Below are 23,476 nucleotides of genomic sequence, written 5' to 3'. Positions count from 1 at the left end.
ATCAACATTCATCATTTGTGTGGATTTTAAACATTTCACCTAGAAACTATACAATTACTTGCCGCTTTGCAAATAATTTGTCACCTACAGGAAAATACTGTGAGAAAATTATAACAAAGTGAATTAATACACATAAAAAAATAAGGCATGCATTTTGAGTGGTAATAATTGTTCAACATTCGTAAAAATCTAGTATTTTTAAGGAACAGTACCCACAGTGGCCAAGTGAACTCAGTTAATATAAAGCCCTGATTAAACTTCCAGCCTCAACCAGCACTTGTATAATTCAAACTATAACACACTCAACATCCCATTAACTGCACATACTCAATATTATGGCTGCAAAAATAATCACGAAAAGTGTCTCCCAACCTGCCACAATTTCCAATAAACTTCACGTAGTAAAGATTTAGTTACAAATGAAAATCTGCTCCTAGATACAGAAAAACGTAATATTTCTTCCCTATTCGACATCAGGGAAGACCAAGAACAAAAGTTGCAGCTATAATGTAACAACAGTTTACACTACAGCTTTTCCATATTTACAAAAACCTAAGGAATCAATTGCTAGGGGTCCCTTTATGCAAGCTCACGGCAAGAAAATAAAACTAAAAACTAAACCTACCACAATTTAATAATGAGGTAATGGCCAATGTTTTGTTCACTAATCAATAGAACCAGCCATAATCAACCAATTTCAGCTAAGAATGAATTTGTTGAGTAACGTTTGATCATGTTTATGTTCATAGATCAAGTTAAATCAAAAAGATAAGTTAAAGACTTCTGCCAAAAAAGTGTAAATCTACAAGTTAAGATGGCTTGAATTCAGAAAAAGTTAGTATGTAAACCTGCTACTAGAAGGAACTGCACTTAAAGGCATTATGTAACTTTTCTGGTGCAGGGGTCTCTCCATGGAGATGTTATTGCTTTGCCTAGAGTCTTCTAGAGTATAGTATTAAAATTGTTTATATCCATGGATACAAACCACCAGACAGCTCACAGTAAGAATGCATGTTTTAAAGGTATTTTTGAGAAATAAAAATACTTGTTATGAAATACATGCAAGTTAAGATTAAGTGCCACACTGTGGAACATTCCAGGCAAAGTAATAACATCTGGATGAAGAACAAAAAATGGAAAAGTTCCATAGTGCACCTTTAGACATGTACAACATTCTAGAGATATTGTGAACTTTAGCCATCGTAACTTAGATTTTCAGTTTTTTCGTATTTATAGGGAAGGGTCCTGAAGCTTTGTCAAACATACAAAGTATAAATTGTGCATTGCCAACACAAAACCGTACCGTAGTTTCAAACATCCATGTCATAAGAAAAAGGCAATAGTGAAATTTGTGACTAAAGGCAAGCAAGTCATTATTTTTATTTATATATATATATATATATATATATATATATATATAAAATCATGTTAAGTGCATATATATGTATTTAAATAAAGGACAGACATGGAAGAAAATTGTCTGACAAAATTTCCAGCTATGATACAGCGCTTGGGCAAATTTTTTTTGTGAAAAACGGCTTTGCAATTTTTAACAATATTCTACAAAAAAGGTAACAAGCCCTCTGGTGGTTAGAAAAGGAACAGCAAGCCAGCAAGACGACAACACAGCCACCACCACACTGGCCCCAATACAGGAAGGCAAGAATTATCGGGCTAAACAATCTCTTTCAATAATGAATCTATACTTACTTTGTTTCTAGGTTTCGTAGCAGCCATAGAACAAGCTTGAACTTACAGTGTATTTGATATGTTCAAACATTAACAATAGCCTGTAGTGTTGATTGTATAAGTCTACTTTGTTGTTACTTCCAGATACTTTAAAATTGTGTAGTGAAAAACCTGAAATGCCTTGGGAATTGAAAAAAAAAAAGGATGCAAAAAAAAAAAAAAAGACTGCAAACATAAACTGACACAAGAATGGCAAAAAATACAAGATGCAAACTAAATAGTGTTGCGGTTGATATTGTAGTCGGATCAAATAGTTTTCTAAAAGGCGTGAGAAGATTTGATGGACAGAAGCGTGGCAAGATTTCTCAAAGGGGGGATAAAGATAGAAGAGGCCATTTTTAAGAAGAAAGGAAAGACGAGTGGAAAAAAAGAGGGATTGTGGGAGCTTTTCAAGTCCGAAGGATGAGCAGATTAATGTAGAGACACTGCAAATAAAGGGCATATCTGAAGAAGTTAAAATGACTTGAATTAAACATAATCAGAGATGTTTTTAATTACATTTTGCATTTACTTTAATTGTTTTAATGTAATTCTGACTGATTTCAATATTTTTTAGTGTTTAAGGCAAAATTCTGAGCCTTTTTTTTACTTGGTTTTCAAGTGAAATTTTGCTACTAAGGTAAACATATACAACCTAGTAGAAATACAAAAACATGATATATATTACATGATTTTATTCAGTTTTTTTTTTTTTTTTCAAATGTAGATGAAAATAATCTGTCAAAAGGGTGACAAAACAGCACTTTAAATAAGATACATTTTGTTACCTCATTGGCATATTTGTATTTTTTATTTCAAACTGTTTCAAGCAATTTTACTGATTTATTTTTATTTATATTTAATCTGCCGGGGACATGATTCAATTTGAATAATCTAGTTGTAAATCTGCTCAAATCAAGAACATTCATTCATTCACGTCATTTTAACTCATCCTAAATATATCTTGTTTTGCAGTATAGAAGTGGCACTACAGCTCCGGTAATGGAAATATGTAAACTTGTGTTCTATTCTTCATTGAGAAGGGAGCGGGGGGCTAGCGGACGGTTCCAGTTGGTTATCCGTTGTCATGGGCACTGCGTCCGGGGGGTTCTTTGGGGCAGCCCGTTGTGGTGGGAGGAGGAGGACGGAGGGTGGGGTGGACCTCTAGAGCTGTGCGGGTGCTGCTGCTGTGAGGTCTGGTTGTTGTCGGCCTGGTTGTTTCTATGGTGACCGTGGTGGTTGCGGTTGTGGTAGGAGCTGCCGTTGTACCGCTGCCCGCCCGAGTGGTACCCCTGCCCCTGGAACGTACGCCGGTTCCCCTGAAAAATCTGAAGAAGAAAACCCAGATTAGAATAGAATCCTTTGGGAAAAAATATCGAATTCCAACTGACTGAGATTAGATTTATGTTTTAATAATAGGATGCTGTTCAAAGTTTTAACAGGTCCAGTTCATATTGTCATCCTATAAAAAGGAATGATCATATGAACTGATAAACTAAGACAAAAATCACATTTAAGAAAAAGTTGGGAGAGATCTAAATATGAGATGTGAAAAAAATGCAATATAAGGCAGCTAAATATATCGTAATTAAAATTCGATATCACAATTTGAGCAAACAGTTCTCAAATGACACAGGCTGCAATTATTTAAGTGTTGTACCTGTAGCTTAGACACCTAAAAACACCAAACAAATGTGCATGCTGAAGCAATCCTACTTCTTAAAAACATACATTGCAAATCTAACCACAATTCCAATAATTCCCCAAAATGTTGCAACCCTAATTTAAATTAAAAATACTAGTATTTCAAACAGACAAACGTAGATTTTAAACTGACCTGTTTGGTGGGAGGGGGCCGGGGTTCAGTAGAAGTGCTTTGGGTCTGTGGAGGGGGCGGAGTTTCCTGTGGGCTGGTCACAGAGGAGGAGGTGGAGCTACAGCGGGACCTGTTTGAGTACCCTGTGTTTGGATGGTACACTGCACACACAAGAAAAGACAAGAGATTAACAATGAGGTTAAATCTGTCAGCAGCAATTAACAAAGAAGATAAAGGAGGGGACAGAGAGAGGAGAGAAAGTGAGAGAGAAAGAGGAGAGGGGTAAGTGTTTTAGTTTTGCACCTGATCCAAACCCTGTGATGCTCGTCTTTAGCGGCTCGAGGTCGAAGGTGAATCGAACGGCCTTCCCCAGATCTTCGTCATATTTTCGTTCACTCACAAAGTGCTGAAACAGAAACATTAGGCTTAGACCACACATTGAAAATTATTTTGAAAGTTTTTGAAAAAAAAAAAAAAATCAAGCATTTTTGACACCCTAGCCTTGGTCTTTGTTTTAACCATCCGCTTGGCTCCATGGAGATGTTAATACTTTGCCTCAAATGTTCCACAGTATAACCTAATCCATTTCCATTGAGACAAGCAGGTACCACCACCAGGCCAAGTTACAAGTCAGATGTGAGATTAGACGCGAGCCTAATCATAGTAAGAATGGAGGTATTTATTTAGCAATATAAACACCTGTAATTAAATAAATGCAAGATAGTCATGTTTAATGCCATACTATGAGACATTCCAGGCAAAGGAGTTACATCCCCACAGAAACAAGCAAGTGGCAAACTGTTATGTAAATGAATTAAAATAGTTTCGTAAGTGAATCTGAGGCATATTTGCATCAAACAAACCTCCAGTAGAGGGTGCTAAAAGGCAAGTTATAATCATGAAAGCTTTAATTTATAGACTGCAAACAAACTGTAGCCATTAGCTTTAAATTATTTAGGAAACAGGGTCTAATTTATTAATGTTTCTGCCCTCAACTCAAATGTTGTCAGTTACCTGTACACATTTACATCATTCATCTTGTCATAAAAATCAAGAATACCTACAATGACAACTAACCAAATAACACAGACCCGTTCCCTCACCTTGATATCTGCGCGAAGTTCGGTGAGCTGCTCCTCCGACATCGAGGCCGACTTGTCTGTGAGTCGTCTGAGCTCCTCTGCTCTCTTCTGCCGCGCGTCCAAAATCATCACTGCAACAAACAAAGTTTTACTTTAAAAAAAACACAATTCTCAAACTGAATGGAGCCACAAGATGTTTAGAAAAAAACTATCTGAGGGTTGCGAGGCACTGAGCTGGGAGGTAGTAAAATGACTGAATGAAAATATCTTTTTTTTTTTTTTTAGTATCCCGATAACCATGCTCAAATATTTCTTTGCCTTTAATTATAAACTATTACTCAATATTCAACAGTCATGTCATAATCAATATTAAATAGTCAATGATGAGCTTGTGTGTTTTTCATAGAGCGGCCCAGAGCCAATCCTCAAGTTAATAAAATCATGTGGTTTTGAGCACAGTTCAGACTTTGGAGGAAGAAATGTGACTAATTTTATGTTAAATGGCATTGACTAAAAGTCTGTTTTGTTTATGTTCATGAAATTACTAAAAAAAAAATCATAAATTGCGGTCAATCAAGGAGGAAAAAAAGTCTTGCCTAATTTGTTTTGATATAATGTTGCCCTGTATTAAGATATAATTACTTTTTATGCATAGACAAGAATTGAGAAAATTGCTATCAAATTTATAATAAATATGCAAAAACCTGAAACATGAAAGCCTAAAGACCAATTTGACATTATGACACTGCTGCCTAATCGTAATGTATTTTCATAAGAACAACAAAAGTGTGGTTTACAATAGATAACATTATGCATTTCTTATTTATCGTTATAGGTTATTTCATTTCTCATGTAGCATTTTGCTGTAACAGCCGTGAAGTACAAAGTTCACCTGACTCAGCACTGCAGCCAAATACAGGACAAAGATAAAACTGCAGATATAAGATTCATGGAAACGGCCCTTTGACACTTGACACAAATAAATCAGTGCCTTTTGACAACAAATCAGATTCAACAGGTTAAAAAAGCAGTGTAGCAGCAGTAATTTCTTGTAATCTGCGCTGTGAGAACTACCGGTAAAGTGAAGAATCTGATAAGGTCAAAACTTATCTGCCAAAGCACAGCTGATTTTAACAGCTCTAATCTTAAAATACATTATCAGTTATGTAATCAACTCTGTATCAGGGCACACAATATCCAATGTTGGCAGCCAAAGAACTGATACAAAAATGAAAACATATGTAATTTTTATGTCTCAGGGGTGACATTGGTTTGCCTAAAATGTTCCACAGTATGGCCTAAACTTATTCATCTCACTTTTATTCAATTACAAGTGTTTTTTTTTTTATTTTTTTTTTTACCCTTGCAATAAAAAGTTATTTCGATGAACAGGTGTTCATCACAGACCTGACCTCTAACTTGGACTTGTGGCATCACTTGCTTTTTGTTTAATGCCATACTGTGGAACATTCCAGGTAAAGCCATGACGACAAGCACCACCCAATATCAATTATCAATATCAAATCATATAGCCTTATTAGAGACATGGTGATTTTGGAAAAAAGTTCTTTTGAAGTGGTAAAACTTTTAGTCCATTTTCAAATCTGGGCACACCTTCATAAAAACAGCCTTGAGTCTCCCCTGACACCTGACACTATTCACTTTTCAGCACAGAACACTCAACACTCCATAGAGCACAGGGGGAGAGGGGGAGAGAAACAGGGGCGAGGAAGGGGAGGAAAGGGGGAAAAATAGGTAAGAGAAGGAGAGAGAAAGAGATGGAGACAGAGGTGAGGGAGGAGAGAAAGAGGGGGAGGGGAGAGGGTAAGAGTCTGGCCTAATTGCAGAAAGTATGCAGTCCTGCTCCGTCATGTTACACGCCGCTACACTGTGAAACGGGGAATCTACATTAGCCAAAATGACTTACATTCAGAATATTGCGTAGGTTTGACTAAATGCATTTTGTTTGCGTTAAAAATTTATATTCATACATTTTCTACTTTCGTGCCAAATTAATCAGTGGAGAAAGAATAAGTGTTGTCCTTAACATATAATTTAGCTTGAAATAAAAGAATTTTGTTTTTACAATCCAAATGAAAATAAAACGGCAATTAAGAAGTAAAAGCCTATCTGAATCATTACATTTTCTCAATATATTTAACCAAGTTCATTTATGAATCTAAATTTTTGAGCCTTGCCATCAATTATTTAATCACTGTGGATATCTGTATATCTGATACAACAGCAACACAACTATCCAAAAATAAAACAGGATATTTTGTTGTTTGCAGATATTAAACAATTGTGGTGTTCACCACTTGATAAATACGACCACTAAAATGTCACTTTGGTGGATTAAATCTCACAGCCTTATTTGAAATTACTTATACCTTAAGTAAATCAATTACAATAACTCAAAACAAAAATGTCCAAGTCATTTTTTCCATCCCGTACACAGCAGTAGCCCGGGGGCACAGCCGCAGCTGGGAAGGAAACTGGGACTAGCTGTTCCACAACAATCTCTGCCTGCCTCTGTGCCTCAGTGTGATTTAGGTCAGATTCTGCAGCGCTGTCAGGTGCTCAGGTTATGGCCCGCGGGTGGTGTGCAAACAGTAACTCAGGTCAAGTCCTTAAGTATAAAGTACTCACTAGACTCAGCTTTCACTTTGTCCATTTCTGCCAAAAGAGTGACTTCTCTGTCCATTAAACTGTGAAAAAAGAGAAAGGTGTTACAATGGTCACTGATGTTGAATCGACTCACAGCAAAATACAAAATTTAAAGGTAAAGTGTGTAACTTCAGATGGCGCGTCACCTGCATGAGTCCAAAGAAATAGAATGTTAAAAACATATTTCAGAACATTGTCCATAAGGTTAAATGCGTTTTATGCCATACTGTGGAATATTATAGCCATTATAGAGTAAGTCTAGTGGAGATACAAGTCCGCTCACAGTAAGGACGCATGTTTTTTAGTACAATAAAAACAACCACAATGGGAAAAAAAACCAACATAATTTTATTTTGGTCTATTGTTTAGGTACATGGGAAGTTGAACTGTAAAATTATTCTGATGGAGCATCTGCCACCTCCTTGTCTCCATGGAGATATTATTGCTTTGTTTTGGTGTCACTTCAGGCAAAGTTACAGATCAGATATGAATAAGTAAATCCATTCACAATAAGAATGCATGTTTTTAAGTTATTTGGGTAAATGCAAGATCAGCATGTTAAATTTCATACTGTGAAACATTTCTGTTCTGTAATAACATCACCCTGGAGACAAGCTGTAATAATCCACAAATGTAGAAAACCAAATTAGCATCTTACTGGTCAATTTTATTCACCCACAAACCAAAACGTTGGTGGTTTTGACTAGTAAAATTTGATCAGCATCCTCCCATTGTGTCCATGGACAAGACGCTTGCCTGTCTCCATCCATCTTGTCTATGTTTTAATGTGGTTTGTGAGCGAGTGACTGGTGCCGATCAGAGAGTGCCGATTTGCAGACAGGCTCACATCAGTCCACCCCAGGGCAGTTGTGGCTACAGAATTGGCTTACCACAGAGTACACTAAGTGAAAAATATTGCATGACATGTAAAGAGACTTTGAGTGTCTAATGCATCGTTATTATAGTTCAGTACAATAAAGTCAAGCGTAAACAAATAGTTTTTACTGAGGGCTGTAGAGTCGTGTTACACAGGTGAAACTGTGCACAATGATAAACTATTTTTATGATGTTGACTTTAGGGCACTGCCACAGTATGGTGCACAGGTCTCCATAACAAATTTTGAAAGGTGACATATGACTGGGGCTGTTTCAGTATTAGTGTTTTATTAGTTGTTGTGTACAGTTTTGTATCATGCTTTTGTATATTTTTGGAGAATTGTCATGTGGGAGGGTAAAGAGGGTTGGAATGGGGCCTGGGACAGATCGTTAAATTACTGAAACATGCATGGATGACACTGAAAACCCCAGGCATTTTTTGAAGAGGGAACAACATTATAACGTGGTAGAAAGCCAAAAAACAAAAATCAACTTTACATAATACCTCAACATTTATTTATTCAGCGCTCTACAGCTCAAACCTTATCATAGCACAGAAAATAGCAAAAAAGATGTCCACTCATACAAAGTAAAAATATCCATGACAAATATTGACCTCAAAAATACTGTTCCATCGTGCATTGATTAAACTATAAACTGATATAGTAATTGTCACAACAGGTTTATGCCACAGTTTATCAGGCACAAACTCACCAGCTCTGGAGCTCTGCAAATGTCTGCTTCATTCTCTTGATAGAAGAGTCCATCTCCTCCTTCACCACCATCCTGTACCGAGTGAGCGACGCCGTGCACCGCTGCAAGTCCTTCACTGAGCGGTCGATGGTAGAAGCTGTGGAGACAAACGTAGTATTTAAAGTAGTATTTAAAATATAATGATAAATCACAGTTATAAAAGATGTGTTCATGTGTCAAAACATTCTGAAAAGATTGGACAGTTACAAGGCACTATAGAATTTTGATATGTCTTCAATTGTCAACACTTTTATCTGAATTACGTCTAATTACTGGATCTGAACTTCACTTCACATTGCCTCAAATGGAGAAACCATTTTCTAAGCAAAAATAGTCAGCATTATTCAAAAACAAACTATTTCAATACATTGAAAGGACTTTAAGATGTATTTAATATGGCCTTTTCTGTTTGGACCTTGCTTACAACAAAAATAACATTTCTTAAAGCAAGACACACAAGTTTTATGATTCCATGGAGACAGATGTGATTCATACTGTGGAATATTATAGCCAAAGGAACAACATTTTCAAGAAGGCAAGCAGGAAGAAGCCCTCTTCAGCAAAGGTTTCTGGAGATGCAAGCCCGCTTTTAATTTTGTATATTTTATGGGTAAAAAGTTATGCGGTGAGGCTTTAATGTTAATCAGTAAAAAGAGCCTCTGCAATAGTCTTTTCAATGGTTAGAAAAATATATTTTATAATTAGACTAATAAATCGCTCTCCATCCAGTAATGAGTGTGACAATATCACATCCCTTGTCCACAATGAGTCAAAAGTCAAAAAGTGCATAAAAACTAATAGTTATTTGAAGTCGAGTTCTAACCTGTTTTCTTGGTTCCTTGTTGACAGTCGTCTATAGGGGTGGAGGACGGGGGGTGTGAGGAGGGAGGAGGTCTCTGTCTGGACTTGTTTCCACGGAGACCCTGGTGATTTCTGCTCTCCTGAACACACAAAGCGGGACTCGGAGCGCTGCTCTGACTCTCTGCTTCTGCCCCTGTGACAAAAACACAATGTATCAGACATAGAAGTGTCAAAAGTATGGAAATTCTGATTGTAATTTATGCTAAAACTAGTATCAAAACTACTCATTTGATTTGAGAAAGTTAAAAAAAATAATAATAAAAATAAAAATCACATTAAAAAGGCACAGTATGTCATTTTCTGGAGGTGGCAAGTCACCTGCACAGAAGATACGTGGAAGATTATAACCAAAGGAAACACGCAGAAGGAGGCTCTTCTCCAGGTTTGTGGAGATGCAAGCCCACTCAAAGTAGGGACACACATTTTTCAGTGGTCTAAACACAATAAGTCTTTTTGGCTAACAAGTTGCATACTGTGTCTTTAACAAAGACATTTTTTATTGGAAAGGACAGTCTATTATATTATTAAAAAAGACATTTTTTTACATATCATTGTACAGATCAAAATCTGTGTCGAGCCTATTCCTTTGTATCAAAATAGAGTGTGGAATATTAGTATTGTGATGACATTAATTAGACATTTGATGTTGTATGTATGTTGTAACAAAACTGGTAATACTTCAATAATGCTTTGTCAAAAGAGTCACAATATCATCAGTTGTTTTTTTTATTATATTGAATGGTATAGCTCCTGTTAGGTGCAAAAGCAGAAGGAACATAGAGACTATGTCATTTGCTTTATTTCTGTAGCTTGGCCGGCCAATCGAGCAAGTGATGACAAAAAAATAAAATAAAAACAAAAATAAAAGCAAAACTATGAAATATCAATATCAATATTGATGCAAAACTATGAAATATCAATAAATCAATAAAATACGATATATATTATATAAATATAAAATATGATTTTGTGAGTGATAAGTCGATTGGTGGTGCAACGGTTAAACAACTAAACGTGACTAAAAATAATTGTATTTTGATATTGTAATCATTATCTGGGCTATACAGACTTTAAATCACAAAGCCTTTTTACTACAAAGACGGTGGAATTTTAAATCAACATGTCATCAATAATACACTTTATTTGTAAATAATGTATTTAAAAGTCTTCAGTGACAATATTTCAACTTAGATTAATTGGTTAAAAATGTGTTTTGAAAATCTAAAATGAAAAACTTGTGTCCTCTTGTGATGCACTAAGAGGTTTGAAGGTATGCTGCATGTATATGATTCAATTCAACTTATTCAACTTAAAGTACTTACATATAACTGGAAAACTGAGTAACAGATACTGGGTATAACATGAGCATATTGCTGTTCATTACATTTACATGGACGAAAGTGCATGTTATGGTTTGTTGTCCACAGATCTACAGACTGAATTGTCCTTTTGGGATTAATAAAGCTGTTGAATGACTGATTGGTTAAATTTAGAAATAATAGTTTGACTAGTTTACTATTAAAATAATTGTTAGTTGCAGCCCTAAAGTCGATATAGTAATTAGCGTGGCAACCCTAGCTAACAAACTACTCTTGCACACAACCTTCACCTGTGTTTTCGGAGGTGGCGGGCTCCGAGTCGAGTTCAGCCGCGTCAAGAGAGGCGGAGTCCAGCTGCTCACTCAGAGAGTCCAGGGATTCATCCAGAACCGACCCATTACCGTGGAAACCGTTTATCTCGTCGCCTTGCTCCACAGCGCCATCTGCTGTCGATGCCTCTGCTGCCTCTGCCTGCTCCGCTGGCTTTGGCTTCTTTTTCTTCTTGGGCTGAACACAAACAGATTAAATAAAACTATTGAATTAAAACAATAAACTAATGTGAACCCTATAAATGGATTAAACCTGGACCCAAACCTGGACCCAAACCTGGACCCAAACCTGGACCCAAACCTGGACCCAAACCTGGACCCAAACCTGGACCCAAACCTGGACCCAAACCTGGACCCAAACCTGGACCCAACCCTGGACCCAACCCTGGACCCAACCCTGGACCCAACCCTGGACCCAACCCTGGACCCAACCCTGGACCCAACCCTGGACCCAACCCTGAGAATAGTTCCAGAAAAGTTACTACCCCCATAAGCCAAGTTGTTTGGTAGAGTTTGGCTTGGTGTCAGTGGTTTACTTAATTTCAGTTCCTTTAAAGAGTTTCATCTTGTTTAGTCACTGTGGGACCTTCTACAGAAGATGAACCTGGTCCAGAAAAGCCCTGAATGAGCTTTGGAAAAATGTCTTGTACTTGGAGATTTTTTTTTTGGTTTGCCTGGAATATTCCACAGAATGGCATTATCAACTTGTCCATCTCTATAAAGAGATAAACAGTAGACTTCACCAAGTTCCAGGTCAACAAACACAACTAATCTAAAAGATGCAAGTTAGATAAGATTAATACCATACTGTGGAACATTTCAGTCAAAACAGTAACAGAAGAGAGTGCACTTCTAAATGTGGACTAAACCTGGGCTAAAATAGCCTTCCTTTGAAACACTGAATAAAGATAACAAAAAAATTTAAATCATTTACATAATTAATCTAAACTTGGACTAAAGCCAGACTATTAAAGGCAGTGCAGGAAGACTAATTTTTAGATTAAATTAAAACAAATTACACAAACATTTAAACCTCTTCATTAGCCTAGACCTGGACAAAACCCTCTGCAGCTTGGGCTTCTTTTTCTTGCTGTACAACAAACAGATCAAGTTCACACTGTTTGTTCATTGTATTGTCCCTTGCTGCTGATTGGGACATAGATAGACTTTGCAGTTTCCCATTTCAATTAACACCATTCATAATAGGTTGTGTTCACGTTTGATGTCATATTCTCAGATGGCGGGCAAGGGTCTATATAACTATGGGAGATTTATGTTTTTTGGAAGAAATATACAAAATAGAGATTGACAAAAGTTGAACCTTATGGTCTTGAATAATGACACCACTTTTGTTTATTTATAAATGACAAAGAAGATGTTAAACCTTTTTTTGTTTCATGTGGATAGGCCCAGTAATTACAGAGAAGGTTATTAACCATAAACCAGGTGAACAAATCTAAAACAAGAAAGTTAAACAGCAAACTCTACCACAGAATCCTGACCTGTCCTCCAGCTCAAGTTAAACTAAGAATACTTGAACACTACATGAATCCAAATAATTACTTCAGGGTTGGTAAAAATGTCAAGATGTTTGAGTTTTTGGGTAGGCTTCATCATTCATCAACAAGACAGTAAGCAGTGTGGAACAGGGTGAAGAGTGGGTAGAGACATTCAGTGCAGCAGTCAATCCCCCTTGTCATAGTTCAGTACAATAACACCCTCATCAAGCATTTTGTAGTTTGGCATTTTTACAAGAGGATAGGATTACATAAACTTGTACATGCTCCGCTGCTTTTGAGGAATGATAGTATGAAATACATTCAAGTGCAAATGACAAGCTACACAACCAACTTCAATAAAACATTTAGCAACAATATATTTATCAAAATGGCCAAACATACAATAATCATACCTAGTTTTCCCATATTTAAAGTTTATAAGTTTACTTCCTGGCTGGATTTAGAGGTATTTTCATAACTATTACTTGCAAACATACATCATTTACACAATAGTTACTATTTGATGAGTAAATGTGCCTTTATTTGCTAAATTAATGTTTATGCGTGAATGTACGAGTTTTGGATGGAATTTTGTGTATTGTTGACATAGATTTTGAATTTATATTCAGTTAAAATTGTTTTTATTAACACATTATTTATGCATGCCCTTATTTCATCATAGTTTATATTTTACTATTATTTGTTGTTTTATGTTGCCCCATAACACTGAAGCAAATTCCTAGTTTGTAAATTTTGTTGATTGACAATGCAATACAACCTTTTGTGAATCTTAGATTCCTTTTAAGAACTCAGCACTACTTCCAACTTCCTAGCTTTTCTTTCCAACTAAATCTGCATAAACTGCCACTTGACTGATGTAAAACTATGATAAATTTTTACCACAGGTACGATCCCACCAACCCAAGTGATAATTAGATTGCTGCCTTGTTCACAATTTTCCCTCCAATATATTTGAGCAAAATCTGTCTTGCCCCACAACAGACATATTGTACAGGCAGCTCTTGAGATCAAAATATGTCCACTGTGTGCTGTCTGCATCCAATTATAAAGCATTTTATTGTCCAATAATCAGGAAGTGCAGTTTTGTTTATTGTGACACAAAACTCCACACTCACTGGTCTCTGACATAACTTGGTGTGCTCTAAAAAGAAGATATAATGAATTTCATTAATGGACCAGTCTCAGAGGTGTCAAAAGCACCTATAAACTCATTGCGGTGAATAATTAGGATGCTCAGAATGCATAAGGTAAGGTCATTTTTAACAGTAAAAAACAGGTAAAGTGCCTTTTAATAAGCTGCATATTATTTTTTGAACGATTGGCACTTACCTTCTTTTTGCCTGTGACATTCCACTCTTTCAGGATCTCCGCTGCGCTTCCTGTAAAACCACAAACAAACCCACAATTCAAACATGCAGTAATCAGCCTCCATCACAAAAGCCTGAGGTGTTTTTAGAAGCTCTCTGACGTCCATTGATTCTAAAAATAACTCCTCAAACTCAAGGCATTCCTGTGACGTGAAGAACTTTGAATGCAAACTATGACACACTGCAAGACAGTACCAAGGTTAGAGTAATAGAGGGCGAAGCAAGCAGTAAAAACATGTCCCAGCTATGTCATTATCTTACTAGAACTGTGGGAATGTGTAATTAATCATATTTTAATTGGATTTCAGTTACTGTTACAAACAGTTATTGTACTTTGTTTTGTTTTTTTTAAATATAGTTTGTTTTTTAATATGGGCCACATGTCTGTAGGGTTGACAAAAGTATCAAACATCAGATACTAATCCATACTAAATCCAATATCAAACGTAGATACTCATTTGAGCTATACTGCCAAAAAAATAAAAATCACATTAAATAGGAGCTTTCCTGAACAGGTTTAGTGTAATATTGAGATTCATCAGATCTAGAATAAGATCTCATGGCATCATAATGAAAGTTATTATTTTGTGTATGAAAATTACATTCTATTTAAAAAAAAAAAAAAAAAGCTTGTTTATCTTCATTGCGGTATGCAATAAAAACACCCATCTATTAAATGTACTTCTGAATGATATTAATGCTAGCATTGTCCCACAAAACTGGAACAAAGCCACTAAACAACAGCCACTATTACAACATGAAATACATATTTAGCAAATTACAATAAGTGTATTTTCCCAGAGCATCATTGTTTCAAATAACTATTTCAATTATGACCAAAATATTTTTGAATAGTCTTAGCCCTTTTTTCAGTTAATGTTAAAAACTGTAGTAACCTTTTAAACTGTAAGAGTGCAGGACACTTACAGTTCCTTTAATTTGTTCAAATACTCTTCATAGTTTGTGAGCCTCAACTGTAATTTAATGTATTCAATCAATTTCTCTGTGTTTTATGTCCCATTAATTTGCTGTATTATTTTTCCTATATACACTACACAGTATCATTTGTCTCACCTTCTAAAAACGCCTGCACTGCTTTGTCCACCGAGTTCTCAAAGTGCTGCAGCACAAGGACTATCTCATTGTTACTTTTGTTGGGAACCACGGCTCTGACAGCGCTGATCTGCAGGGACAAAAGACGAACAGGTTTAAATGTCTCACACCTTCACAAACAACACGCCTGAAATAACATCTTTACTGTAACAAGTAGGCCTGGATGATTTGGGAAACATGTCTAAATGCCATTTTTTAGCAAGCATTGTGATTAGATTGGAACTGTATGTGACCTATAAACTAACAAACTAATAGAAGAATCTCATTTGAGAACATGTTCGTACAGATCTAAGTTACAGGGTTAGCAGGTTTTACGCAGAATGAGGATATATTGTTGTTTCTGGAGGAAATTATGGTACTTCAATTGTGTCCAATCAAATTCTGATTAATCTTGAGCCTTACTAAGAAGAATCAAGTTTCAGAAATTAATTCTTAGAAAATAATTTCATTTCTGCTTGTTTGTCCTGCTGCAATACAACTCAAAAATAATGAATTGGCCTTGACAAAGCCTCATAGCTCTACTTAGCATAAAATGTGTTAGTACAATACGTAGAGGTGGGAGATATTGCAGTTGTTCTGGAGATGTACTGGATAGGGCTGCAAGATTAATGCCAATTCAAATCAAAATTTGAATAGAGGCAGCTTACAAATCACAAAGGCTACAATTTTTAAAATACAATAATTTCCTCCAGAAACAATAAAATATCCTGTGTTATACTGAATAAAAACTGCTAATCCTTTAACAAACCCATTCTGTTTGCAAATGCAAACTTTGAACAGAATCCTATTATTTTAAAAAAAATCTAATCCCAATCGCAATGCTTGTCTGAAAAATCTCTGAAATATTTTTCCCAAACTGTTAAAAGCCCCAATACTGGATACGCTAATATGGCACCTATAGTCAACAATGACATTCAAAAGAGCTGATTAAAAATAAAATTTAACAGAAATGTCTCGTGTAATCTTTCAAACAATTGTGTAAATTGATATTTCTGCACTTTTGAGGTTAATTTTATGGTCTAATCACATTATGTGCAATACCCATTTACAGGCTCATAAAAAGTCCTCAAAATGGCGTCTATAAACAGTAATCTGAATACCATGAATACAGTATCCATCTCACCTTCTCCTTCATCCTCTCTGCTGTTCCTCCCTGGGACATGACCATCTTGGAGCGAGTATCGAACACAACCCCCGAGGTATCTGTGACAAAAACAAACCACATTATCCACCATTCACTTTGTGTGAGGAATTTTATTTGCAAACCACTGAAAAGCCTAATTTGCTAAACAAAACTCCCTGCAGATATTTTCTCAGGATTTCTTGGAGAGCCCTGAGCTGTGTACTGGAACCTTGGCCACAGAAATGATTGAGAAACCAGACGACAAATCAGAGTGAGTTTAATCCATTTGAGAAGGCTGGTGGCATCGACAAAAATATGAGAACAGTGAAGTAGATTATTAAATAAATTATGATTTGGTATTTAAAAACTGATAATTCATAGATAGTGGTAAAAATAAAGAAGAAAATCACCATGACCTGAGCACACTGCACAAGAGTTAAGTTAATCAAATCAGAATCACTGTTTGAATCGGGGCTGAAAGATGAATCACAGTTAGGGTTGATTTGATAGCTTTATGTTCAATCTGATTCAATGCAGCTAGTTGGCTTCAGGGTAGCTTCAACTTCAGACTAGTTTGATATCGGTACATCATTAGTATTACGGTTATTATGATGCTGTATTTTAATTTTATCTTTGTAGGGAGGACAGTCCCAATGAGATTTGGAATTTCATTTTGAGTGCAGTCCAAGCCCCAGGACTCTCCTCACAGCTCACAGTGTGTGAGACCAGAGGTGACTGGAGTGAAGGACAACAGGCTCACCTGTGGGTTAGTATGTAAGTTTAAGTGTCCCCAAAGGAGGCCCTATTGTACTTTTTTTTCCCTTCCACCTGAAAGCTGTAAATGAAGGCATCAGCGGTAGTAAATATTTTGTTAATATTTATTTTCAGTGTCAGCAGACAGCCCCACAGTCAGTTCTTAAATCACTCTACGTGGTTCAGAAAAATAAAGCATAATGAATTGGTTTGGTTCCAATACCAGAAAAACCTGTGGTCTCAGATCTTTTGAAGAACTATCTGTCCCTGGAGGTTACACCCTTACAAACATCATGGGATTCTTGTTTTAGTTTCATATTCCAGTTTTCTCTCAAAGGAAACTGAAGCTAACTGGGTTTGAGGACAGACTGTAGCACAAAACACAAACAGCTGCAGAGTAAAGTCCAGAGCAGAAAAAACCTGGACTCTCGTAAAGACGTTTCCTCATAAACGAAAGTGGGTTAAAGTCACTGAGACTCTCCCAGGACCAGCCTAACTCAGCCACAGCCTACAACATGTTCTAAATCCCATATTGCAAAAATGGAATAGACTGCTTTTCCATAATATTGTTTACTGTAAGGATTTGTAATAGATTGTACAATTTCTTTAAGATAAGTTTGCCCTAAATGAAAAAAAAAATTGTGAGAAGAACTGCAACTGTATCATTCATCACGGTTACTGACAATACCTGCGATTCAACTTTAATCACACAATGTAAAATATAAAACATAGGTGTATAATTTACATTGTGACGTAGAAGGGCATTAACTGTTAGTTATGTTATTTGTGAAGTGTGGTAGATTACATTTAAATCTGGTATTTTCGCTGCTAATATTCTTGGTTATCTTTCTGTAGCATCCAAAATCATGATGATGTAAATCTCGACACAAAGTTAATCAACTTGAAAATTTCAAAAGATGCACCATTTCTGGTAGAGGTCATCTCCGCATGTCTCCATAGAGATGTAATTCATGCAGAATGGCTGGGTAATTTTCCTAGAATGTTCTATATTATGACATTAAAACATGTCCCATCTCCATGGAGAAGCAGGTAGGAATTTACAGCTGTGGAGGGGCCACCTCTGCATGTTTTTAAATGTTTGTTTCTGGCAACTGAAATGCCTGTTATTAAATAAATGCATGATAGTTTACAGCCAGGGTGGAAATTCAAGCCAAAGCAAGGCAGAGCAAACATAGTCAACACAAATCTTAAACCTAAACTGAACCATGTAAAAAAGTGAACTCAAATCAAGATTTTACCTTTGTGGCTGTTCTTCTTTGCCATAATCCTCCAGTTCACAGTTTTTAGAGTGAAACGTGCGCACTTTCAAGTAGTTGAGTGGTAAGAAAGCCTTTTTAAGTACTTTTGAGGAGGAGATGCCAAAGAGACGACCGATGGAATGATTGGCAAGAGGAAGGTCAGATGAGGCTTGCAGCGTTTTAGGCAAAGATTTCCTTTTCCCTTTGACTTTTTCCAAATCTGCAAAAGAATAAAAAGGATCAAAAGCTGTTCAATGAGCACATTCTTAGCTCTGGAAAAAACAAGTAATGCTGGTAGTGTTGTCAAATGTATCAAAAATCAAATATTTTTCCATACAAAAACTAGTATCAAAACTAGATATTCATTTGCGCAAGTATCAATACAAAAAGTCTCATTCACAGGACAGAAATTAAACTTTCTGAATAGCAGGAAGAACATATGCTACATTAAGTCCCCTTTATCGGTCAGCTAACCGTTTCACTCAAGAAGTCAAGAACTCAGTTTTACCCATCACTGACTCAAAATCAAAATGCAAATGATTCTTATCGCAGACCACTGTTTAACTCTCTGATGACTTTATTTTAAGTTTGTACATCCCATTACTGTATAATGTATAGTTTATTTTATAAATCATGTCCTACAGCAGGAGTTGGGAGGGGGGCATGAGGGAGCAAGTTTGTCTGTCTGTTCTGTGATGTAAACTTTGTAGGTTTTGTATTCTGTCTATTGTGTATTGTGTGTTACTTATGTTATGCATGAAAATCGAGTCTATTCCTTTGTATCGAAATAAAGTTTGAAATTTTTGTATCATAACAGCCTTAATTCCTTTTAAGATTTTAATGAACATCCAAAACTAAACTGTTTAACCTGATCGGTGCTGCATTTGTGTTTGATTTCTCCCAACAAAATTAAAACCATTTCCTTTGACCGAATTAATGAATGAAAACCAGCCCTGTTCTCCCACAGTGCATCTCGGGGGAATCTGCAGTACATTTTGGTACAAATACCACATTTATTTTGGGAAAATGTCAGTGAGCACTTTCAGTTTAATTATTTTTTTTAAGTTTGGATTTCCTATTTTTTTCCTCAGTTTTCAAGGGGAGTGTTGGGTGGCATAATTCTACATTTACAAATGAAACCATTGCAAGGTGTTGGTGTCAATATAAATGACAAACCATGAATGATTTGGGGAAAAAAAAAATCTAATTGAGTGATGTTTTCTGATACGAATTGCAGTTGTGAAGAGATTTGATTTAATAGTTGCATTCTGTTTAAAGGTCGCATTTTCCTGAGCAAAATATCTGCAGGGAGTTTTGTTTAGCAAGAAGACTGAATATGAACTGATAAACTAATACAAGAATTACATTTTAGAATATGTTTGTACAGATCTAAAAGGCAAGGTCAGCTGTTTTTAAGCAGAAAAGAGAACACTGTCATTTGTGGAGGAAATTATGGTAATTAAAGAGAATGTAGCCTTTGTAATTTGACAATTTCTTCCATTAAAACTGTGACTTTGATTTGACTGCACTTAATCTTGCAGCCTTAATAAAAAATATTTGAAAAAGGAGAGAAGTATGACATTTAGATATTGCAAGTAGTTTTGAATCTGGTGAGTTGGCTGCACAATCAATGGAAAGCTCATTCTATCCAACTGTCTGCAGAATTACAGATTTAATTTAATGAACAGAAATCTTGAAAATGTTCCATGTTCCACCAGACTAATTTAAACTGTCCAAGTGTCTATTTAATTAGGGTTGCAAGATTAATATAATCAATATCGCAATTTGAATGGAAACAATTAGCAAATTGCAAAGGCTGCAATTTTTGAAGGACCACAATTTCCTCCACAAACAACAAAATTTCTTAACTAAACTATAACTAAATGTTATATTATGCATAAAAACTGCTAATCCTGTTGTTTAGATCTGTACCAACATGTTCTAAAATGTAATTCTTGTATTAGTTTAACAGTTTATATTATAGTCTTTTTGTCATTCTTCCGGGTGCATTTAAAATATTCTGAAATGTGATTCTTGAATTAGTTTGTCAGTTATGCCAGCCTTTTTGTCACTTCTTCTGAACACATTTTAAATATGAACTTTGAACAAAATATTAAAACATCTAATCGCAATCGCAGTATTTGAAAAAAACTGTTTTAGGTATTTTTCTCAAATTGTGCATCCCCAGGTTTAATGGTTAAGGTAGAGGCGTGAAATATTTTTTCTTCAGCGGGCCAAGATTAATGCAAAGTTTGCACATAAAAAATGTCTTCTGCAAAGAAATGTATGATTGAATTGACTTTAAATATTACGCAATAGAGGGGATTGGCCTCTTTCACATCTCCGAATAATATTTACTATACAAAATTTAATTAAAATACATTCTTCTTAAAATCTCAGAGCTTCCTCGCCCACTTTGGGCAGCCTTAGGTTAAGGAGAAGCTCATTCTATCCAAGTGTTTGCAGAATTACAGATTTAATTTATGTACCAAAATCTTGAAAATGTTCCATGTTCCACTAGACTGATTTAAATTGTCCAGATGTCTGTTTTATGGTTTCTCTTAGTGGCAGTGTTTGGTGAAAAGAGAAACCGAGACTGAAGAAATGCACGCCCTGTTTATTAGACCTTGGCATGTCATAGGCCTGGTTCCACCACACCTTCCACGTCACAGCTCTGTGTACAATCAACAAGTGCCTCTGCCGTGTTCATTCATCCAAAACTAGGATGCATTCTGTTTATTAAGAGGGTTGGTGCTCCAGGCTGAGAGCTCTGAGAGGTGTGTAGAGTGGAGAAGTGCTACATCAGCAGTTTATCTGATGACGTCCAGAGTGGTTGACACAAGCAGCTCAGACTTGATAATAAGTAAGATAAAGCCGATATTGAGAGAAACTTGATCTTTGAAAACACAAAACCTTGAAAATCAGACAGCTTAGGCCTGTCAGAAACTCAGTGGGTCACATTTAAATTATTACAGCCACAGTGTGTAACTTTTTTAGCCAAAATATAGACTAAAATGAAAACATGTTTTTCATTTAGGTTGTGTTTATTGCATTAAAAACATGCATGCTTATCGTATGTGGGCTTGCATCTCCTCAAACCTGACTTATTTGACCTCCACCTACTTGTTTCCTTGAAAATGTTCCTTTGGCTATAATATTCCACAGCTAATCCACCTCCATGAATAATGTTCTAAAGTATAACTTTTGCTTTCTACTTCCATGGAATCATGCAGGTGACTCGTCACCTCCAGAAAATTACAAACTGTACCTTTAAAGGGGCATTATAACCTTTCTGCTGAAGGGCTTGCCACTTGCTTGGCCTGAAATGTTACACAGTATGTCATTAAACTTCTCTCTTCTGTACATGGACACAAGCAGGTGAAACTAATAGGCAAGTCAGATCTGAGGAGAAGTGACCCTTGAAAGATGTTTTAAATTAACAAAAACACTCCTGTAAATGGAAGATAGATAAGTTTAATGCCATTCTCTAGAAATATGTCAGCAAAGCAATAGAATAGCAGCTACTAGAACTCACACCAGAAAAGTTACATAGTGCGCCTTTAATAACTTAACCTCTTCTGTTACTTGATGAAATTTAAACGAAATAACTTCAGTTATGACAGATCAAATAACAGTGCATCCAAGATACATTTCAGCAGCTGACCTGGCACACTTCAGCAGAAATGCAGCAGGCCCAGGAAGTCAAAACACGGCATTACAATTATGAAATTCATAATAAATAAACGTCGTTTTAAGTCGTTTTTACCGAATAAAATCAGCCTTATCACATCAAAAAAAATATCAAAGCACCTTTTCATTATTGCAATCAAAGCACCTTTTCATTATGGCAATGCATTGTGTAATATTTTCAGTGTAGAAGAATAAATACATTTGAGGCTTAGCACAGTCGTATTTGTGCTGTTATTTAACGCTGGTCACCGTTATATCACTGCTGTGGTTCTCCTTTGGCCAAAGCGGAGGCTGCGGCGCCCAGGCTCGCTGCTGTCGTTACAAATGATTAGCACTAGCCCTACACACTCTGCGTCACTCCCGGTAAAATGCACACGATGTAATAACCCCGATAAGATGCGCAAACATAAACGGATTTTACAAACTACCAACGCCATCCCAAATCATGGTACCCGAAATGCAGCCTGAGCTAGCGCAGAGCTAGGCGGCTGCTGCCTTTTACTATGAATGCCTTGTTGAAAAGCTAGCCATTTGTGAGCTGCTAAGTTTGACGCTGAACAAACATCTTTCTGTTGGAGAAATGAAATTTTAAGCCTTGTAGTCGCGCTGTATATGTCTCTAAAATGTATCAGATACGTACTTTGCGTTGGAAAGAGTACAGAGGAGTAGATTGTGAGTAGGATCTCGCAGCTCCAGTAGCGCCTGTAATGCCAAGTATCTGCTGTGGCCAATATTTTCCTTCAGCGACTTCAGATCTGTTGCCAGATTGGAAGTATCAATCCCACAATATGACGCATAAAGACTCACGTCAAGCAAGGTGATGCTGTTGTTTGCATTGCCGTTACGTTGCATTTAAACTTTTTACCTGGTATTTATCCTGAAAAACATTTTAAATAACCAGTATTTGCTTCTTTGAACGCGTATACTTTAGTTCGTTGAAGAAAACCAGTTCAACAAGCATCGTTACGTAAATATTACAGGAGATGGCAACCCAAAGTCCACGTCGTCATTTCCGAAGTCGGGGTTGGTTCGCTTTGCGCTCCTCTTCGCTCCGGTTTTGAGTGAAAGTGCACCAGTTTGCGGACACATTACGTGTGTTTTGAGTCAAAGTGGCGGCCTAAAGAGTGAACCATGTCCTCTTTTGCTTTTCGGGGCTAAAATAGTTTAGCATATCTCGGCCCGTGTCTTGTGCACAGCCGGATTTTAGAACGTTTTGACCA

At 36.3% G+C, this 23,476-nt stretch overlaps 1 protein-coding gene across 1 annotated transcript; it reads right to left on the bottom strand.

The window, feature by feature from the left end:
- Positions 1 to 1,430: 1,430 nt before the first annotated feature.
- Positions 1,431 to 23,005, bottom strand: spats2 (spermatogenesis associated serine rich 2). Its single transcript, XM_033969090.2, has 13 exons — positions 22,897 to 23,005; positions 18,567 to 18,786; positions 16,555 to 16,634; positions 15,393 to 15,501; positions 14,281 to 14,330; positions 11,393 to 11,609; positions 9,746 to 9,916; positions 8,884 to 9,019; positions 7,276 to 7,334; positions 4,648 to 4,757; positions 3,848 to 3,950; positions 3,566 to 3,705; positions 1,431 to 3,056 (listed from the first exon to the last, which is right to left on the bottom strand). The coding sequence occupies exons 2-13, from the start codon at positions 18,589 to 18,591 to the stop codon at positions 2,814 to 2,816; spliced, it is 1,443 nt and encodes a 480-aa protein (XP_033824981.1). The 5' UTR covers positions 18,592 to 18,786; positions 22,897 to 23,005; the 3' UTR covers positions 1,431 to 2,813.
- Positions 23,006 to 23,476: the final 471 nt, after the last annotated feature.

Source organism: Periophthalmus magnuspinnatus, chromosome 7 (assembly GCF_009829125.3).
Source record: "Periophthalmus magnuspinnatus isolate fPerMag1 chromosome 7, fPerMag1.2.pri, whole genome shotgun sequence".
Taxonomy (NCBI): domain Eukaryota; kingdom Metazoa; phylum Chordata; class Actinopteri; order Gobiiformes; family Gobiidae; genus Periophthalmus; species Periophthalmus magnuspinnatus.
Note: the sequence above shows the minus strand (reverse complement) of the source record. Positions and strands in the feature narration are given on the sequence as shown.

What these genes read in the sequence shown, in the direction of transcription:
- spats2 (XM_033969090.2), bottom strand. Translation starts at nt 18,591, where the DNA reads ATGGCAAAGAAGAACAGCCACAAAG. An exon ending in CGCCACCTCCGAAAACACAG is followed by an intron (nt 9,917 to 11,392) that starts GTGAAGGTTGTG and finishes TTTTTGTCACAG; the next exon opens with GGGCAGAAGCAGAGAGTCAG. An exon ending in CATCACAGGGTTTGGATCAG is followed by an intron (nt 3,706 to 3,847) that starts GTGCAAAACTAA and finishes TTGTGTGTGCAG; the next exon opens with TGTACCATCCAAACACAGGG.